Source organism: Varanus komodoensis, unplaced genomic scaffold, assembly GCF_004798865.1.
Source record: "Varanus komodoensis strain SLA01 unplaced genomic scaffold, ASM479886v1 scaffold26, whole genome shotgun sequence".
NCBI classification, from domain to species: domain Eukaryota; kingdom Metazoa; phylum Chordata; class Lepidosauria; order Squamata; family Varanidae; genus Varanus; species Varanus komodoensis.
Genome location: NW_025335684.1, coordinates 260,694 through 278,579, shown reverse-complemented (window position 1 = coordinate 278,579; position 17,886 = coordinate 260,694). Strand labels below are relative to the sequence as shown.

The 17,886-nt window shown below is 57.1% G+C and overlaps 1 protein-coding gene across 2 annotated transcripts in view; it reads right to left on the bottom strand.

Annotated features, from left to right (window-relative positions):
* Window positions 1–17,879, bottom strand: part of LOC123024992 (katanin interacting protein) — a 24,665-nt gene extending 6,786 nt beyond the window's left edge. Inside the window, exons 1-17 of one of the 2 annotated variants that reach the window (XM_044433366.1) lie at window positions 17,779–17,879; window positions 16,620–16,696; window positions 15,806–15,975; window positions 14,761–14,849; window positions 14,202–14,336; window positions 13,877–14,099; window positions 13,244–13,384; window positions 12,004–12,206; window positions 11,259–11,353; window positions 10,487–10,574; window positions 9,719–9,931; window positions 8,466–8,606; window positions 5,445–6,285; window positions 3,532–4,272; window positions 2,447–2,655; window positions 1,972–2,047; window positions 1,316–1,493 (exon numbers count right to left, since the gene is read on the bottom strand). In XM_044433366.1, the coding sequence (XP_044289301.1) occupies window positions 1,316–1,493; window positions 1,972–2,047; window positions 2,447–2,655; window positions 3,532–4,272; window positions 5,445–6,285; window positions 8,466–8,606; window positions 9,719–9,931; window positions 10,487–10,574; window positions 11,259–11,353; window positions 12,004–12,206; window positions 13,244–13,384; window positions 13,877–14,099; window positions 14,202–14,336; window positions 14,761–14,849; window positions 15,806–15,975; window positions 16,620–16,681 (3,605 nt within the window). In that variant the 5' untranslated portion in view covers window positions 16,682–16,696; window positions 17,779–17,879. The remainder of the gene's footprint in view (window positions 1–1,315; window positions 1,494–1,971; window positions 2,048–2,446; window positions 2,656–3,531; window positions 4,273–5,444; window positions 6,286–8,465; window positions 8,607–9,718; window positions 9,932–10,486; window positions 10,575–11,258; window positions 11,354–12,003; window positions 12,207–13,243; window positions 13,385–13,876; window positions 14,100–14,201; window positions 14,337–14,760; window positions 14,850–15,805; window positions 15,976–16,619; window positions 16,697–17,778) is intronic. The other variant, XM_044433367.1, reaches the window with a different exon arrangement.
* Between the last annotated feature and the right edge of the window lie 7 nt (window positions 17,880–17,886).

Below are 17,886 nucleotides of genomic sequence, written 5' to 3'. Positions count from 1 at the left end.
TGCACCAGGGTAGGGTTAGGGTTAGGAAAACGAGGTGTCCTGGCATGTTTTTGATGGTTGGAATGTGTTTAGAATGGGCAGAAATGATGAGCTGGGCAGAAAAAGCTCCTCAGGGAAGTCTTTTTCAAAATCGCCCTCTTTTCAGTGGAACTTTAGCCCTGTATTAGGGTTAGGGGAGTGCACCAGGGTAGGGTTAGGGTTAGGAATATGAGGTGTCCTGGCATGATTTTGATGGTTGGAATGTGCATAGAATGGGCAGGAATGATGAGCTGGGCAGAAAAAGCTCCTCAGGGAAGGCTTTTTCAAAATCGCCCTCTTTTCAATGGAACTTTAGCCCTAAATTAGGGTTAGGAACTGCACCTGTGTAAAGTTAAGCCAGTGGTTGTGAAGTATGACATGTCTGCCGCATTTGGCATGCAAGCCAATTTACCCCACATTGCCCCAGCAGTCAAACATCGGATAACAGCGCAAATAGGAGACATGCGCATGCTTGGAAAGAAGGTGATGCTATCATGAGCTGCAAGTCACAAACCTCGACTCATCCAAGCTTTCACATGGCCAGTCAGTGCGATGCCAAGGATATATATATATATTTGCTTGGACTGGCTGTGCGTTGTTTTTTCTAAACTAAAACCTCAGTTTTTAGGTTTGAGTGTTGTGTTGGCACTTTGCGAGAAAGAGGGTTTTGGGCTGCAGTTTGGGTACTCGGGCCTCCAAAAGGGTCTCCATCCTTGCTGCTGTCCCAAGGAGGACAAATGTGAATGCCAAGAGCAGCACATGCTAAAATGAGCATGGCAGGCTGATCACAGCAGGCCCTGCTCCCCACCTCTCATGCCTGAGCGTGGCCCCAATATTGATTGGAGCCTGGCCAGCGGTGGCTGCCGTCTGCAATCTCCCAGGCCCACTGCAGTGGAGGAGGCAGAACCTGCCAGGCTCCACATCTCGCCAGCAGCAAGGGCTGCAGCAGGTGGGACGCTTCCAGCTGCCCCACAGGGGAGCTGCCTCGGGCCCCGTACAGCAGAGAGAGGGCCACAGACTCACCGGGGCACGAAGACCCTGACCCTGCATTCTGCCAGCCTGGCTGCAAGTGACCCTGGCAGTGCCCAGGAGGGGAGCTGGAGCAGCACTGGAGACGGCCCTGGCAGTGACAGGGCAGAGCCCTCCAGAGCTGGGACTTGCCAGGCCTGTGCCAGAGAAAGCTGCCCGAGCTCTGCTGAATTCCCCACAGAGCCTCCCCTGCAGCACACGCAGTTTGCCACTTTCGGGGGGGGGGGCACTACTTGCTAAGAGCCCCCATGCCTATGGCGGTACTCACTTATCTAAGGTCCTGGAATCGTCCACGTACTCCATGAGATCATTCAGGTCTCGAGGGGAGGCAGAAAGCTGATCCACGGAGAGCAGGATTGCCTGGCCGTCCCTTCCAACCACCTCAAGCCCCGTCAGTCCGAGGTAATGCAGGTCTCCCCAAGAAGCAGTGAAGTTTAGCAGGAGGCCTACACAGAGGTAGACTTGGGTGGGCTCGGCTTCAGAGCTTCTCCAAAGAAGAGGCCCGTAGCTGCCGCCAGAAGGGACCACATGATACAGCCTCTTTCCCCGGGAAGTGGGAAGATTTGGCAAGCTCGCCAGCGACCCAAAGGATTCAGAAAAACCCACCATCCACGGGGGAAGAGGCAGCTTCTGGCCTGGAGACGCAAGTGCTTGGCTGAAGCAAGCAGAGCACTGCTTAGGCTGCTAAATTCAGATGGAGAAAAGAGCAGCGGGGAGCCACTGCACCGGCAGAAAACCCAGAAGTGCCACTGCAAGAGGGGAACCTCTGCAATCGGCCATGAGTGAGGGAACCACTCGCCAGCTTCCAGGGGAACAGAAGTGTCTGCAACCAGAAGGAGGCAGCAAGAGCAGTCACAAGGACCAGGCCTCCTGCCCAGTGCCCAGGGGCGCTGCCGTAAGTGGGCAAACCAGAGGAAGACTTACACTTTCCGGCGTAGATGCCAGGCTCCGTGGTCACCATCTCTGGAATGGATTCTGGCACAGCATCATGCTTCTGGCTCTGAGAAAGGGTGGACTTGTCATTGCCTTGCCAAGAGGGAAATCAGCAGCTTACCTGGCCTGTTCTGCTGCGGATGAAGTTCTCAAAGGGGCACACGCACCACGAAGTACAGGCCTGCCCACAGCAGAGGAACTGCTCCTTCCCTTTGTGGTGCAGGAAGTCAGGTGGGTTGCCCGGCTGTCCCCCAGAAGGATGGGGTGTCCCAGAATGCAAGGGGGGCTCCTCCTCCCAGACAGCACTCACTGACCTCCCCTCTCTTGGTCGCTAAGTTCCTTGTCTCCATTCTGAGATCTGCTTAAGAATCGGTTTCTGCAGCCATGTGTTCCCCCACTTCCCTTTGTCAGCTCTGGGCTCAGCTCGCCGCCGCCCTGGCCTCGTGAGGGGCCAGAGAAGACCCACCTGCTTGTCTTCCATCCTGGAACCAGCTTGTGTGAAGGGCCTCTCATCCCCCTCCCCATCGGCAGTTCTTGGCCTCTTCAGCTCTTCTTCATACCTCCGGCTGCCAACATTTTCTGCTTCCTCATCATAGGACTCATCGTAACAGAAGATGGTCTCCAGAATCTCCTCGTCGGTTGTGAACAAGATGGTGTCCCCAAATTGCTCTGGAGCTGCAATATGGACAGCCCTGCAGTGATGACGTGCTCAGGGCTGCAGCCCCAGGGGCCCAGGCCCTCTCCTCCTCGTGATGCTGCAGCCAAGACGCACAGCCCCTCGCGGAAGAAGCCACGCAGCCGCTGCTGGAGGCCCTGCGCCCCGGGAGTCCCCTGCTCCTCCTCGCACTCTTTGAGCACTGGCAGTGCAGTCTGCCGCTCCCGCACACTGGCCTGGCCAGGTAGCTTTGTGGGCTTCTCAGAGGCAAGCAAGGATTGAGAAAAGGGAAAGATCGGAACAAAAGACAAAACCAAGCCTCAGGTCCCGGCCGGTGAGAGGGATCCCCCGTGAGAGCCCTGTGAGCGCTGCCCTCCCCAGGCCTCCCTCCCTGGCAAGAGGGCTCCAAGGCGGCCCTGAAGGGCAGCTTCCCTTCTCCCGGGGAGGGGCCAGGAGGCAGCGCAAGGCAGGGGGCGAGGAGGCAAGAGGGGGGCTGTTGTACTGGAGCGGCTCTGCAGGAGGGAAGGGGCTCCAGGGGACACGCATAAGCTGTCTCCCTCTCCAGGCGCGGGGAAACTGAAACTGGACAGGGACGCGGGAGAGAAAGCCCCTGCACCTCTCCAGCCAAGCTGGCTTCGGCACAGAGGGGAGGGGGGTGCCGCACAGCGTGGCGCATGGCCTCAAGGCTGCCTGCCTGGTCCCTGCAGGTTCGCTTCCCAGAGGCAGCTTCCTGAGCCCAAGGCAGGGAGGAGCAGACGGCTGGGTGACCAGGGCAGAGCAGGCACAGGGAACGTTTCCCTGTCAGCCTTCTTTGCAAGGCAGGATTAAAGAAACACTGAAAAGCTGGGGAGGCAGGCAGGCAGCCCCCCCCCCCCCCGCCCCGCTCCAGCCAGCACCTCCGGCAAGTGTCCCAGAAGCCTTGGCGATCTCCCCTGCGAAGATGCACTGCCCATCCAGCACCATGGAGATGTCCTTCACACCCCGGAATGAGTGGATGCGAGACTTGTTGTAGTTCCAGATGCGGATCATGGCCACCTCACACGACTTCGCAAAGTCCAGTGAGATGCAGTGGGGCTTCCCAGGCGTGAAGGGAGCCAGCCAGAGGTGCATGTCGTCCTGCGTCCGGTTCACGCCGTCCAGCAAATTGGCTGCCACGCGGGGGTCTTTGCCGTAGGCCGGCAAGACATTGATGTCTGGCGGGTCGGCTTTGATGTGGGCCACGTGGATGGGCTTTCCCTGGGAGCTGAACAGCTCGATCCCGTTAAGGCCAACGTAGTGCCTGTCTCCCCAGGTCGACTGGATATCGATTCTCAGGTGCTGTCCGTAGGGCAGGACCGGGATCTTAAAGTCGCTCCCATCCTCCAAGTCCGGGCAGGTCTCGCTTTCCGGCCATTTTGGCAGCACCTGCCCACCCTCCTTGATTGGGAGTTTGGGATTCCCTTGCCGACTGATTTTCTGCTGGTGAAGAAACTCATCGAAAATGTCCCCCTGGAAGTCCATGTTGGAGATGCGTCCTCGATGCAAGTGGTTGAATGTCAGGAGGGAGTTCCAGGACTCCTGCAGAGCGAGGTCCTGGGACCCAGTCCATCGGGCACGGGAGGGCCTCCTGCAGCCTCTGGCAGCGGTTGCCGCCTCCCCTGAAAGAACGGGCAGAGAGGGCTTCAGGGGCAGGCGGTGCATGGTTCGCAGTGGCGAGGAGTGGAAGTGTGTGTGGAAGCCAGGCAGCAACAAAAGTTGGATTTATGACGTGTGGAAAGGAAATGGTTAATGGGAGACATCAGCTAGAAGCAAGACCTTATTTCTATTGAACAGGAACCACCGCGAGTGAATGGGGGTGCCTGCTTTCCTGAGCCCTCCACCCCACCCCAATGCTTTGAATTGCCATACGGCTCCCAAGGGTAGCCAGGCCAGTTTGACACAGTGCGTGAGGCCCTGCCAGAGCAGCCCACGATGGGGCCATGGAGAGGGGGTTCAGAGAACGTGCCACATGCTTCCTCTGACATTAGGGTGGCCGAAATCCACCTTACAGCCAGCAGCTGTGACACGTGCTTGGGGCCTTCACTTGCGAGCCAAGATGCTTCACAGCTCTTGGCAACTGGTGGACAAAGCAGGCAGGTTTGGTTTGGGGCGACCAGCTCTCCAGAGCGCTTCCGAGTGCTGCGCTCACAAAGGGCCCAAAAAGGAAGGGCTGAGGGTGCGTGCCACCGCTCGGGTCCAGACATGCTGGTCGTGTGGCAAGGGAGGCCCGCCACTTTTTGCGACACAGGCACTGGAGAAAGAGCATAAAAGGGCAGGGCAGGAGTCTCCTGTGTCTCCAGTGCAAACTGGGCGGGGATGCCAGATTTGTCTCATGTGGCCCCATTCAGCAACTGAAGGGGTAAATGTGAGGTCAACTCCTCACACAATGATAGGATCTCATTAAAGGAGTTGTATCAGGCAAAATGCATCCCCGGAAAACTAAGCAAAGAGAATTTGACTAGAAAAAATGAGAGGCTGGAGGCCTACAGACACAGCCTGCTCTGCTTTCACGTGCTTTTCAGACTGGTGCTCCCTGTGCGGTGCTGATCAGTGCTCAGACCCCTCAGGGCAGCCCCACCCGCAAGGCAGAGCATGGGGCAAGAGCAAACGCAGCCCCATGCTGCTTGCGGACTCTGGCAGTCGAGAGCGAAGAACGACAGGCGGACCTGCAGGTTATCTGACTGGGAACCACACTGGGGTTTGTTTGTGCTCGAAAGGGAGCCCACAGCTGGACGGGCAGATGCCTTCTGGGGAACCCCAGGGAGGCCGGCCGGTGCGGGGCAGCTCTTACCCGCCTCAGGTGGTGCTTCTTCCCGGCACACGGCATGGCCGAGCTCATTATTCTCTCCGCCTCCACAGTTTTGCCCTGGAGGAAGCAGCTCAGCTGGGGACTTGAAAGGCAGCCAGCTTATCAGAGACTTGTCCAGGTCAGAGGCGGACCCCTTTCTTGCGCTCCCGGGCGTGGGCTTCTCGCCCACATCTGGAGTCCCACTGTTGGATTGCTCAAGCTCAGCATAACCGAGATGGGGGCTGCAGCCCGTTATCGTGAAGGAGCCTCTGCTCGTGCTCTCGGAGGGCAGCTGGGCTTGCAGGTCCAGCAGGGGCTCAGACACAAGCCACGGCGGCAGCTCTGGCCTAGGAACGCCAACTGGGCTCTCTCCTTTGCCCCCCGCAGAGGACAGGATCCAAGAGCGGGAAGCTAAACTGGGCAACTCAGGCAGAGGCCTTCTGGAAAGTTTTTCCATCTGCTCACTTAGCGAGAGCTCCTCCGCAGACTGGGCAAGTTCTGCAGTCTCTGCCGAGAGGGAGCTCTTGCCATCTGCCGGGAAACCAGGGCCTGGCGCTGCTCGGAGGCCTTCCTCCAACTCAGCAAGACCGACGGAGTTCCCCCTTTCCCCGAGGCAATTTCCTCCCAAGGTGGGTGGCAGATCCGACTCCTGGCTCTGGTCCACAGCGGGCCAGCTCTTCTCTTCCCTCTCCTTCAGAGGGAGCGAGGTGCGTGCCGGAAGGCCAATGGTGGTGCAGCTGCCACCATTGACATTGGTGGTTACGCAGCTTTTTGGCAGCTCACCAGCGAAGACGAGGTTCCCATCGACATAAACAAGGACATTCCTCGCTCCGATATCAAGATCCTGAGGGAACACAGAAGAAGCAGTTCACATGCCTGCCTGATGAATCCCAAATTGAAACACAAGGAGAAACACCTCATCAGCAAGAATCAAACGAATGCCATTTCAACACAACGCCCCTCCCTCCGCCGGAATCTTCCTGGGAATCAAGCATGCAAGGAAGGAGCTGCAAAATCAGATGCATCTGGATGTGATACAGCCAAACCAAAGATAAGCAAGCCTTTCACCCCTGTGGCCTGCAGGCACAGAATCACAGAGTTGGAGGGGCCAGAGGGCCATCAGGTCCACCCCCTGCAGGACTCCCAGGTAAGCCCTCTCTCTCAGCAGGCTGCCCATGCAGCCAGTTTGCTTCAGCAGAAGGGTTAGCCAGAATTTACAATTTGGGCACAGCTAACGATCATTACTTTGCAGCAGAGTCTCCTGCCTTGGAGCAGGAAACAAGCCACTGGACCAAGAGGAGGAGGCAGTCTGCTCACGTTCTTTCTTGCTGGGGGCACCTCTCCTGCCACTTACTCAAGGCCACCTCCGCTGCACACCCACCCAGCCAGTGGGCAGTGGTGGGGGACCCCATCTTCACAGCGAGGGATGGCTCTCCCCGCATCATAACCTCTCCACTGCGATCCGAGCCCACAGCTCTGCTCTTGGCGGGGTTGTGAGGGGGCATAATCTACCCAAGGAGGATGGCACACACGGTGGGGAGCCAGAGTGCTGCCAGCTGCCCATGGTTCAAAGTTACAAGAATAGGCCCAAGTGAACCCACACTCGTGGCAGGAGGCTGGGAGCTTCCACTGTCAATGAAGCACAGTTTAACCTCTGTCTGGATCCTAAATGGGGGTCAAACTCAATTACAGTTTGTTACAGCAAACCAGCTTCATACTCTGCTGCTTGAAGCTGGCTGGTTTCAACAAGATATAGATAAGGCCAACCACAGCTTGGACGGCCTGACCACTGGTGGTGACTCTAAAGCACAAGCCAACGCCTGCGACTACTTACTTCAGAGGAAGCAAGGAGCCCAGGAGCTCTTAATGGGGAGCCATGCTTAGTGGCATGTCTGAATGAAGCCGACTGCTCCACACTCTGACCTGGCGCCCTGGCCAGCAGGCTGTCTCTTGGTGCCACCAAGAACTCCCTTTGCTGAGTGCCTCTCTCCACCCATTAATCCCTCGCATGCACCGTGTCTTGTTTGGGGCAAATTCTCTTAACTTCAGAGCCTACCTCAAGACAGCCTGGTCACCAAAGTAGCCAGCCCATATGGGACCCGCACAAAGAAAGCCCGCAAGCAACCCGTGCTCCTGTCACTGCATTGCCACCTCTTTGCCAGGGAAGGGGGCATTTCATTTCTGCTGGCAGCACTGCCCTTGGTTCAAAAGCTCAGAAGGACGCTGCCCTTTGTTTTCCCGTTGTGCTGCTGCAGCAGTACCTCTGCAAGTGCACAGAGGAGGGCCAGTCCGAAAGGATCAGGCTCAGCTCGCCTATAATCCAGAAGGGAAAATCCTCTTTCACGCGGTACCTGGAGCCACTCTGGGGAAGCATCCCAGCAGACTCTGGAGCAATTTGCAGAGGCCTGCCTGCCATCTGCTGTGGGCGGTGGCTGCTGCTGAACAAAGCGTGCGAGCGCCTGCTCCGCGGGCCGGCTCAGGATGCAAGTCGCGCCAAGCGTGCGGCAGACAAGCCAGCTGGGCCTCCAGGCTTGCGAAAAAGCTTTAGGAGAGAAGACTCAAGTGGGCAGCACCCTGCCTGGCCCTGGCCAATGCGGACTGAGCGCACAGAGTGGAGCTGGAAGGACCGCTGGGGAGTGGAGTGCAAGTGGCGTGGGGCGTTCTGGCTGCCGAACGAATGGGGGCCCTCCGTGTCCTGTTCGGCCCATTCGCAGCAGCAACGGCCCCGAGGGCAGGAGACGCTTCGCTTCGGACAGCTCTCTCACTCTTTCTGACCTTCCTCAAAAATAAAATCAGAACAGACTCGGCTAACTCCCCCTGCAATTCAGAAGGCACCACAATGTCTCAAACACACCAGTTAGGACATTTCTGCAGCTCAGAATTAAAGCAGGGCTAGAACGAAACCCACCAGACGCTGTTCCACTTTTCCTTCCTCCCTTCTCCTGCCCTCCCTGCTGGGTCACCCCTGCTGAGGCTTGCTTTACACCGGGAAGGGAAATGCAGCACGCAGAGGTAGCCACTTACGTCAGGAACAGGGGCACTGTAATTCCAAATCCTGATCCGGGAGAGCCCAAAGTCACCCGACAGGCTGGGATTTCGAACCACAAAGTACAGCTGCACCGGCGGCTGGAAGAGACACGTCCAGGGGGAATGGTCTCTGCCGACCTACAACATAAGGAAGCAGGTGGTCTTCTCCAGGCTCTTCCCCTCACCCACACGCACAGCTGGGGGCCTGGCCGGCCCAGAGATCAGAAGGGGAGGCCGTAAGCACCATATTCCCGTCTGGGAAGGCGGGCTGGTCTCTCTTTGGAAGCGAGCGGCAGGCTCAGCACAGCACAGGAGCGCCTGCCTGGAGGTGCAGCTGCAGGTCAAAGGCAGGACTGCTCCTTCTAATCAAATTAATCAGCTTTGCAGCTTGTCAGGATTTCCAACAGGCCACTGGCATGCAGATTACCAGGCAGAAAGAAGCTTCGAGAGAAGCAGCATTTCTGGACACCTGTTTCCTGGGACTTGGTTAGGCCACCCAACTGGGCTCCAAGTGCCTCTCAAGCACACGGAGCCTCCTGAAGCAGCGCGTGTGTTAAGCCCCCGTGAAAGAGCCAGTGCTCCGAGCGGCAGGGCTGGCGTGGGGACTTGGCTCCTTGGGGGTGAGCCTGCACGCCTGCAATGCAGCAGGGCCTACACCCCTCCGGCCACCCCAGCAGCTTGGCCCCTCACGCCAGTTCCAGCCATGGCTCTCCCCAACTTCCGCAGAATAAAATACATGCCGAAAGCCGCTCTGGCCCAGCATTCTGTTCAGGCAGTGGCCCGTCGGCTGCATTTGGGCAGGCCGCAAGCAGGATATGAGTCGCAGGCAAGGCCCCCCGTCCAGTCCCTGGTGCACGGATGCAGACCGCCTCCCAAACTGGAGGTGCCATAGAGCCACATGCAGCCACTGGTAGCCCAAGCCTCCGAGCGTTTGCCGAATTCCCTCGGAAAGCCACCCATGGTGGTGGCCATCACTACATGTGGTACGGCAAGCATCTGCCAGGCCCCCGCATCCAGCCTTATTCTGGGTAAAGAGCCGCTTCTTAGGCAAGAAGGGATAAGCAGAAAAAAGCCAGGATCCCCAGCACAAGAGGGCTGCGCATGCTTGCGGCACACTGTCCAAGGAAGCCACACGGTACTTTCAGGAGAAGTGGAAGCATGGGAGCCCTGCGGGGGGAGGCAAACTGCAGCCTCCGAAAGGGGGGCGAAGCACCTGACAGCTCCAGGCGGAGCACAGGCAGGGCGCTTACGTTCAGGCCTCTGTTGACCAGGCGCCACAGTTCTCCCGGAGCCTCAGCGTGCCTGATGTCCACGTCGTGAGGTGACACAAACACTTTCCTGTCATGCAAGTCGTAGAACTCCACTTCCGCCAGGCCCACCCTCGCTGGACTGCCCCAGTTGGAGAGGACCTCCAGAGTGATATAAATGGCATCGCAGATCCCCCACTCCGGTTCCTGCTGATCCTAAAAGTGTAAGTCGGAGGCACTGCCATGAGCACGGACGGCAAGGGGGTCCCCACAGGACACTGGAAGCCGGCAAGTGGCAGGGGGCAGCGGGGGGGGGGCTGGACTGTTCACAAGAGACCTGCCGCAGGGCACGAGGGGGGAGCCCAAGCCCAAGCCCATGGCCTCTGGGCTGTTGCAAACCATGCAGAGAGCTCGGGGGGGGGGGGGCAGGTGTAGAAAGGAAATAAATAAAAAGGCTTTCTGCTTCTGAGGGGCCAGCAGAAGAAGCCTCCCCTCCCCTCCCCGACAGGGCTGAGCAGCAGCCCCGTGAACGCAGCACCAAGCCTTTGCTGCAGGCACAGCTGCCTGTCTAGCTGGTGGTGCCAGTTGCTGGGCCGCCAAGGGCAGGCGCACAGCTGGGTCGGCTTCCTCTTTCACAATCCAGTCAACGGTGCACTGGACAGCCCCCTTCCCCCTCTCCTGGCTGAGGCTGCCGAGGCCTCGGGGACTCTCCCCCCACCCTCCCTGCATTTGGCTACCCCCCCAGAGCTTGCTGTAGTCCTTGCTTCCTACCAGGACGTGAGGCCCTGGCTGCTCAGGGCCCTGGAGATCAGACTGGCTCTTTATCTCCTGAAGCACTTTCAAGAATTTCTTCGGTTGCCTGAAATGAAGGGTTTAGTGCTGGGGAGGGCATGGGAAGCGAACAGAGGCATTGAGACGGCGTAGAGGCAACACCTGCCCAAGATGCATCATTCACAGTGGTGGATGGGGCAGGTGGGGGGACCGAGGGCAGCAGTGCCCATGCTGTGAGCCGCGAAGACTGGCCTTTGCTGGAGCAGCATGACCCTTCGGGCTAGGACAGGGCCTGCCAGCTAGCCACAGAATGGGGCTCGGCTCTGTTGGGCTGAGGACTGCTGGGCAAAACCTGAACAGTTCAGGGGAGGGCATCCAGTGCTTTCAAGACGGCAAGCGGAGAGGCAAGTTCAGGGACCGGCATCCCGACTTGGAGCTCTGCATGCGCTGCCAGCTGCTGCCTGCTGAGCACACGGCCTGCTGTGAAGCACGGCCTCCAAGGGGCACAGGGTGCGCCTGTGCGTTGGCGGCAGACTGCGGGAGTCGGCCGTCAGCTCTCCCCACCTGCTGGCCCAGTGCTCCGCCAGCACGTGCATGTGCCTGCCGCACACTCGGCAGACGGGACTGCGTGCCTCCGCCACCTGCCCCTCCCACAGTTCCTGGCAGGTCAGACATAGGGGAAGCTCAGCAGAGGCGGTGCAGGGGCGCCTGCGTGAGGCCACTGCTGCACCCCCTTCCCCTGCAACGGAGGAGGAGCCCGAAAGAAAGCCACCTGTTCCCGAGAGGCCCAGTCCTTTCTGTCAGCGTGGAGACCACTGTTCCTTCGTGCTGCTGCTTGGGAGGCTCGGAGAGGGGGGAAGCAGGTCGCTGTGGAAGAGGGAAAGCAGGAGGAAGCTCAGCAGGACAGGCGCTCGCTCCTGACCCCGGCGCCTGCAAGAGCTGGGAGCATCGACCCCACGCAGATGGGGCAGGCAAGTGCCCAGCGCGATCTGTGGCACTGCCCTGGGCCCCCCATCCTGGCCTTGCCAGAGAACATGTCCTGGGCATGTGAGAGTTCAAGGGGACACTTCCCCCCTCGAAGTCCCACCACGGAGCCCAGGAGTTTGAGGTGCACGTTCCCATTTCGCAGTGGGTGCCCAAGAGACATCTGCCTTGGCAGATGCTTCTCAACACCAGCCCCACCATTGCCCAGACTTCTGGCAATGGGCTGGGATCAGACTGTCATGTCCATGTGGGAATCAGCAGCGAATGCGACTGCCTTGTGCCCCTGAGATCTTCCTAGGTGGGGATGCAGAAGACCCCAGGCCAGAGAATAACCCAGCGGGTTCCACTGCTGTGCTGCTTTAACCGTCAGGCAATTTTCCCCGGTATTCAGCTGGAATCTGGCTTCCTGGAACTTATGGAATGCTGGGAAAGGCTTGCAATAGACGGGCAGCTTTGGAGATGGAGTGGCGTATCGACAGGAAGTGCCACCACAGTGGCCCCGCTGGGTGAGCCGAGTCCCTTCCAGTACTAACCTCTGCGTGAACTGCCTGCTCCAAGTCAGCTCTTGGGGGATCAGCCAAGGTCTCCAGCTGCCTACAAAGAACCACTTTCTGGAGGGTCTCGTTTTCTGCTTGCACAGCTTTCAGGACCATGGAAGCAGAGTGTGCCGGGTCCTTCTTCTCGCAGACATTCTTTCGCGTTGCCGAGAGTGGCCTATTGGTCCGGCTTACTGGCCCTGTCATCCAAAAGGAGGAGAAAATCTCTCTTGCCACTTTCTAGAGGGGAAAGCGTGTCCTGTCCCCGACTTTACCACTCTCAGGCTGAAAAGGCTTTTGGGTTCTGGAAGGAGAAACTCCTAGCGATACAGGAGGGGATGGCTCAGCCTCCGCTTCCCTGTGCTTTGTGCAGGACACGGTGCACAGTATTCTCCCCGGCGCTCAGCCCCTTAAGGGTGTGAAAGAAACACAGACAGTCCCCCCAGGGGAGCAGCAGCCGTCTGGCACCAGCCACATCCACTGAGTCAACCCTGCCAGCGGGGAAGAGCGGGCCCGGTCCCAAGCAAAGAGGGAAGGCAGGCTTGACCGAGAGCCCTGCAGCAGAGGGTGGTAAGGCCTCTGCATCGGGTCAGGGGAGAAAGAGGAGCCTGGCCAAGCAGAAGCCGGGGAGTGCGTGCAGGAGGCGAGACTTCCAAACAGCAGAGAAGTCTGTGTTGAGGAGGAAGGCTTGGCCATTTGGGCCTTCTGCAGCGTTTACAAGCTGGAGAGGCAGGTGGAGTCCAGAGGAATGTGCTAACTGAACACAACTGCACACTGGGGAGTGGGAAAGGCAGCGGGAAATGGCAAAACCAGCAGGAACGACCAAGACGCCTTGCGAAGGGAGCAACTGAAGCCAGCCAGAAGCAAGATGTGGCATGCGGCAGCTTTCCAAAATTGTGTTCCAAAGAACATGAATGGTCCTGGGGGCTTCCCACCTGTGCCCATTGGTGCTTGAAGACAACACATTGCAAGATAAACAAGCTGGCCTGTTCCAGAGCGTGACAGTGTCCTTCACTCTCACCTGCCTGGCATGCCCAACTAACGAGAGCCCAACAAACTACTGGCATTGGATAGCCACCCGAGGCAATCTGGGGACAAACGTCAACAAAGCAATCGCAGGCCAGGCCCTGGGAAAGGAGCGGGAGAGCCCCGGGGTGCCATCCATCCACACCACTTGGCTTTCCTCAGCTGCTGCCGCCCCTCAAGCGCTGCCGAAGAGGACGACTGTCTCCCTTACTGGAGGCGGCTCCCTCTGGTTCCTCCGGACAGGGGCACTCCGCTGGACAGGGCCGGGCTGAGGAGCTCTCAGGCCTGGTGGGGATGTAGGGCTCCACACCACCTTTCCTTTTGGCGGAAAGACTACGCTCATTCTTCACACCTGGAAAAATACACCCAAGAGGGGTGCCAAGTTCAGTTTGCTTTAGGATCAGGCACACCTGCGATACTGGCAAAGGCAGAAGCCATCCGTTGCATGGGAATGACAGGGCTGCCCGAGAGGCTGCTCAGATCGTCCACCTCCTGCTCAGGGTACAATGGGGGCAACCGCCTATCCCAGCCTCTCCTCTCTTCGCAGAGGCCGGGCGCGTGGCGATTCTCCTCTCCCTAGCGCTCCCTCTTTCATGCACGCAGAGACACTCACTCACAGAGCCAAGCCAGACAAGAGGCAAAGAAAATATGGAATGGGCAGAGGTTGGCTGTCATTTTTCTACGGGCAGGAGAACCTCAAGGGGGATCCGTGGACATTTCTGACAGGCAAGGGAACCCCTTCTTCTTTTTCCAGCACTGATATGGCAGCCTTTGGCCCTGGCCAGGCAAGTCAGCCCTTGACTGTGAAGACCCCTCCCAGGAAGTCCAGTTCAACGGGGCTTACGTGGGCCGGGAGGCTTGAATTCCAGCACAACGAGAGATCCAGCAGCTGCACCGCAGGCCGCTCCCAGCTCTGCGCTGCCGAGGAATGGGCCGGTGCTTTCACCAGAACAGCCCAGGAGCTCTTCTGCTTCAAGGGGCTCAGCAGGCACGTCCTCTTCCACAGAGTCAGAGTCTTCCCCCTCTGAGCAGCCTTCATCCGAGAATTCCAAGCTCTGCTGGAGCTCCTGGCACAAATTCCAGAGAAATCTATGTATTATTTGATTTCCAACCTGCCCCACCAGCCACACGGCTCCCTGGGCAGGCTGCTAGACAGCAGACACGCATACCTGGGAAGAGCCGTCCTGCTCGCAGTCACTGGGTGCGGGGGCCAGGCTTTCATCCAGTTCAAAATCCTCAGAGTACACAGGAGGAGGAGCAACGTGGAGCCTGGAGCCGCCCTCTGTCTTGATCTGCACAGCCTTCTGGAAAATGGGAGAAGGTGGCCGTGGGTGCCAGTATGACTGCCTCCAGGAAGACGTTACTCTAGGTCTGCAGTGACCTAGGGCCAGCGATCCCTTCTGCTCTCCACTGACTGGCTGCAGTTGCCCCCCTTAGGACAGAGGGAAGCAAAGCTGCGGGAGCTTGAGGGTGACCTCGGGGTTCATTCCTTCTGGATTAGAGACCCTCAGAAGGGTGCCCGCCGGCAGAGCAGAAGGTGCAGGGCTCCTGGCAAACAAGCTATGAGCTTGGACTCCAACAGGAGATGGAAAAGATGGGAGGAGCTGCCCACATAATCTAGCAGCTGATCTTCAGCCCAGCCGTGTTGCCAGAGACACTTGTTAACGACCGGGAATGCTCGGATGGAAGGCTGGGGCCACTACACAGAACACCTGCTGCTTTCAGTACCTGAAGCCACTCTCGACGCTGGATTTTGCTTGGGGCACTTTGTGTGTTCCTCCCTTGCACATCTTTTAGTGGGGTTCTTGTGCCAGCATCTGAAAGGAAACTGGGCAGTCGGAGCTGCATGGAGAGAAGGGGGTCAAAGGCTCACAAGGGCAGCCCCACCCCAAGGCATGTCTTTTTGTACCTCAACCATCCTTGATACTCCCACAGATATCCGAATGAACAGTAGGGAACTGATCCACGTGGAAAAGTATCCTAAAAGGTTCTGGTAAGGAACACTCACTTATCATTTATTTCTTAAATTTATATCCTGCCTTTTTCTTGTTTAAAGAACTCAAAGCAGCTTATATCATTCTCCTCCTCCTATTCTCAATCTTATTTTCACAACAACACCCCTGTGAAGTATGCTGGGCTGAGAGTCTATGATTGGTCCAAAACACCCAGTTGGCTCCATGGCTGACCAGGGACTAGAACGCGGGTCACCCGAGTCCCAGTCCCATGCTAAGCCACCCTGGCTCTAACCCCAACAAGAGGACAGAAATAATTGAAGAGGAGGACCAAAGCAGGGAAAGTTTTCCTTTGATATTTAGGGGGAGTGGCAATCCTGTTGAGAGAGACTGCGAGTGGAAAGGGGTCCTTTTCGTTCTTTCGCTTTCATTCATTGCAGGTGGGAGAACCCCCTGTTGCCTAGAAAAAGGGATCCACCTATATGCAGCATGATGCAGGATGGGACGACTCCAGCCTTGCTTAGCCAATTTGCAAAACAGCTCTAGGTTCCTCGTAATCGTGTAACATGTCAAATTTGCAAAACCAGTGAGTGAACTTGGGGGAATTTAACAGCTGAAATCTAAGCAATGTGTACTGTATGGTCCTAAATCTCTACTACTGTTTCATACAAAATGCAATGGCATATCAAGCAGCCATCCTCCTCCAGATTCTCAGGGCCAGCAGGTGTGAGAGGGTGGAGTGGAAGCGACCAGTGTCCACTTTCTGTCACTGGTCCAGGAATCCAAAGGTGTTTGACTCCAGCAGTTACAGAGGAACTTACAGTTGGCTCTTGCAGTCCGTACGTCTCCTCTGAAAGAGTTCTGAGGGTTGGCTTTCTTGCGATGGTTACTTAGTTCTGAATTCGCACCATTCACATAGAGAGCAAATCCTTGCTCCAGCTGCTCTAGCTTGATCTGCAGGGGATCTTTCCTTTTGAGTTGTTTCAATATCCTAAAAGAGACAGGTTGCTTGTTTTCTTTTCTGGAGCTCTCAGGAGAAGTCATGGCATCTCAGCAGAAAAGCAATTATGAGGGATTTAGCTGCAAATTCCCCCAAATCTTGATGGAAACATAATGGAGGTCCTATCACCCACTCTCGTATCTGCATTAGGAATACTTTCAAATTCATCCTAAATTTGGAGGTGGGTGGAGAGGAGAAAGTGATCTACTGAAACTGGTCTCTCCTTTGCTTGATAGCTTGTACTAGGGGACAATGCTTCCTTATGCTGGGATGAGAAATTCCTGATCTACTGCTCGCTTTTCTACCAGTTCATGGATTTGTTCCTTCTTGCTTTATTGAGAAACAAATTACTTTTCTGTTTAAAAATTATATTCCAAGCAGTGTTCTGCTTTATAATCTGAACCTTTCTTTCTAATTTCATTTTCTTGTCTGTAGCAGAAGTAAATTGGAACTGCATATATGCCTGCTGTCTCTGCTCACACAAAGACAGAAAATAAAATAGACCCTCAAGGATTGAGATGTTTTCCTACCAAGGACTTATCTGGATACAATGCTGACCGTGCAGTTGCCTGTAGAGTAGATGCCCAAGACCCACAAAGCCCGTTCCTGCAGTGAGCAGGCATCTTTCAGCCTACCTGTTTCTCTGCTGAAGCAATACTATGTGCTCATCATGTTTTTCATCAAAATCTGTCACCATGTCCTTAGCTTAAGCCTGAAATACAAAACCAGAACAAAAGTTTGCAGGTTTCCCATGACTTTTCAAACTGCCATGCTGCATCATCCCGAGCATTTTTACTTGGAAGTAACTCTCATTGCATTAAGCTGAACTAATTTCATACTAAATGTGTCTAGGAGTCCAACACTAAACCAATGAACTCAGCTCTGGGGTCTCAGTATGCTCTACACAACCTGAGATGCCAAGAATCATTTTGAAAATTAAGAGCAATGTTGATGAGTCTGAGCTGTTTGTTAACTGCAACCTAAGTACATCCTACAGGAAATACCTAGTAGGCACCTAGGTAGGACCATTTTCAGAAGCTGACAGCCAGCAGTCCAAAGCCATGGAAAAGGATGGATTGATACACTTGCCAAATTGGGCAGCATGCCAACTGTCCTTGCTGTCCAGTGTTATGCCCTGGCTAGAAAGGCCTCCATGGCTTGCCCCGCTGCAAGCCAGCTACTTGGCGGGAAAGAGGCCATCCCATCCTTTGGTCTGCTCTTCTGTGACAGACTTGCCCTTGGCTGCAAGTCCACTTGTGCCACCATAACACTCCCGGCCAGCTCTCTACGTAACGTCCACCAGCTGCCTTTGCAGCTGAAAACAAATGTCAATGTCATGCCCGTGTGGGCTTGATGCCCGGCTTTTCGGGTGGCGATGGGGGCCTGGTCTAGCTGCGCTAGGTGACCTAGAGTTGCTCCTCTGCCAGTCCGTTGGTGGCTCTCTTAGCCCGAAAACAGAATCTCGTCCAGCCTTGCTCATGGGGACTCTGACAAAAGGGCCCGGCAACCCGCATCCTGGAAGGCGAGGCGGGCCCGCTGGCGTTGCCGCTCCTGGGCCCAGAACCTCTCTCCCCGCCCGCCTTGGGCTAAAGAGGGGTGGGATGCCAGTCAGGCCCTCAGGCCCTCCGGGCGTCGGAAGGCCGCCTGCAGCGGCTCCCCCGCCGGCCAGGAAACGAGCCCCTGCCCGTTCCGCCTGCAGGGGGACTCCGGCGGTGCAGGGCGCGGCGGCCAGCACCGCGGCCCGGGCAGGCCCGCTCCCCGCTGGGCGAACGCGGGAGCCGCGACGCGCCCTACCTGGCCAGGCAGGCGGCCCAGCAGCGCTCGCCCAGGCGCCGCGGCTGGCCGGACTCACTCACGCCGCCCTCCTCATCGCCGCCCTCGCCCCGTCGCTGCTTGTTGCGA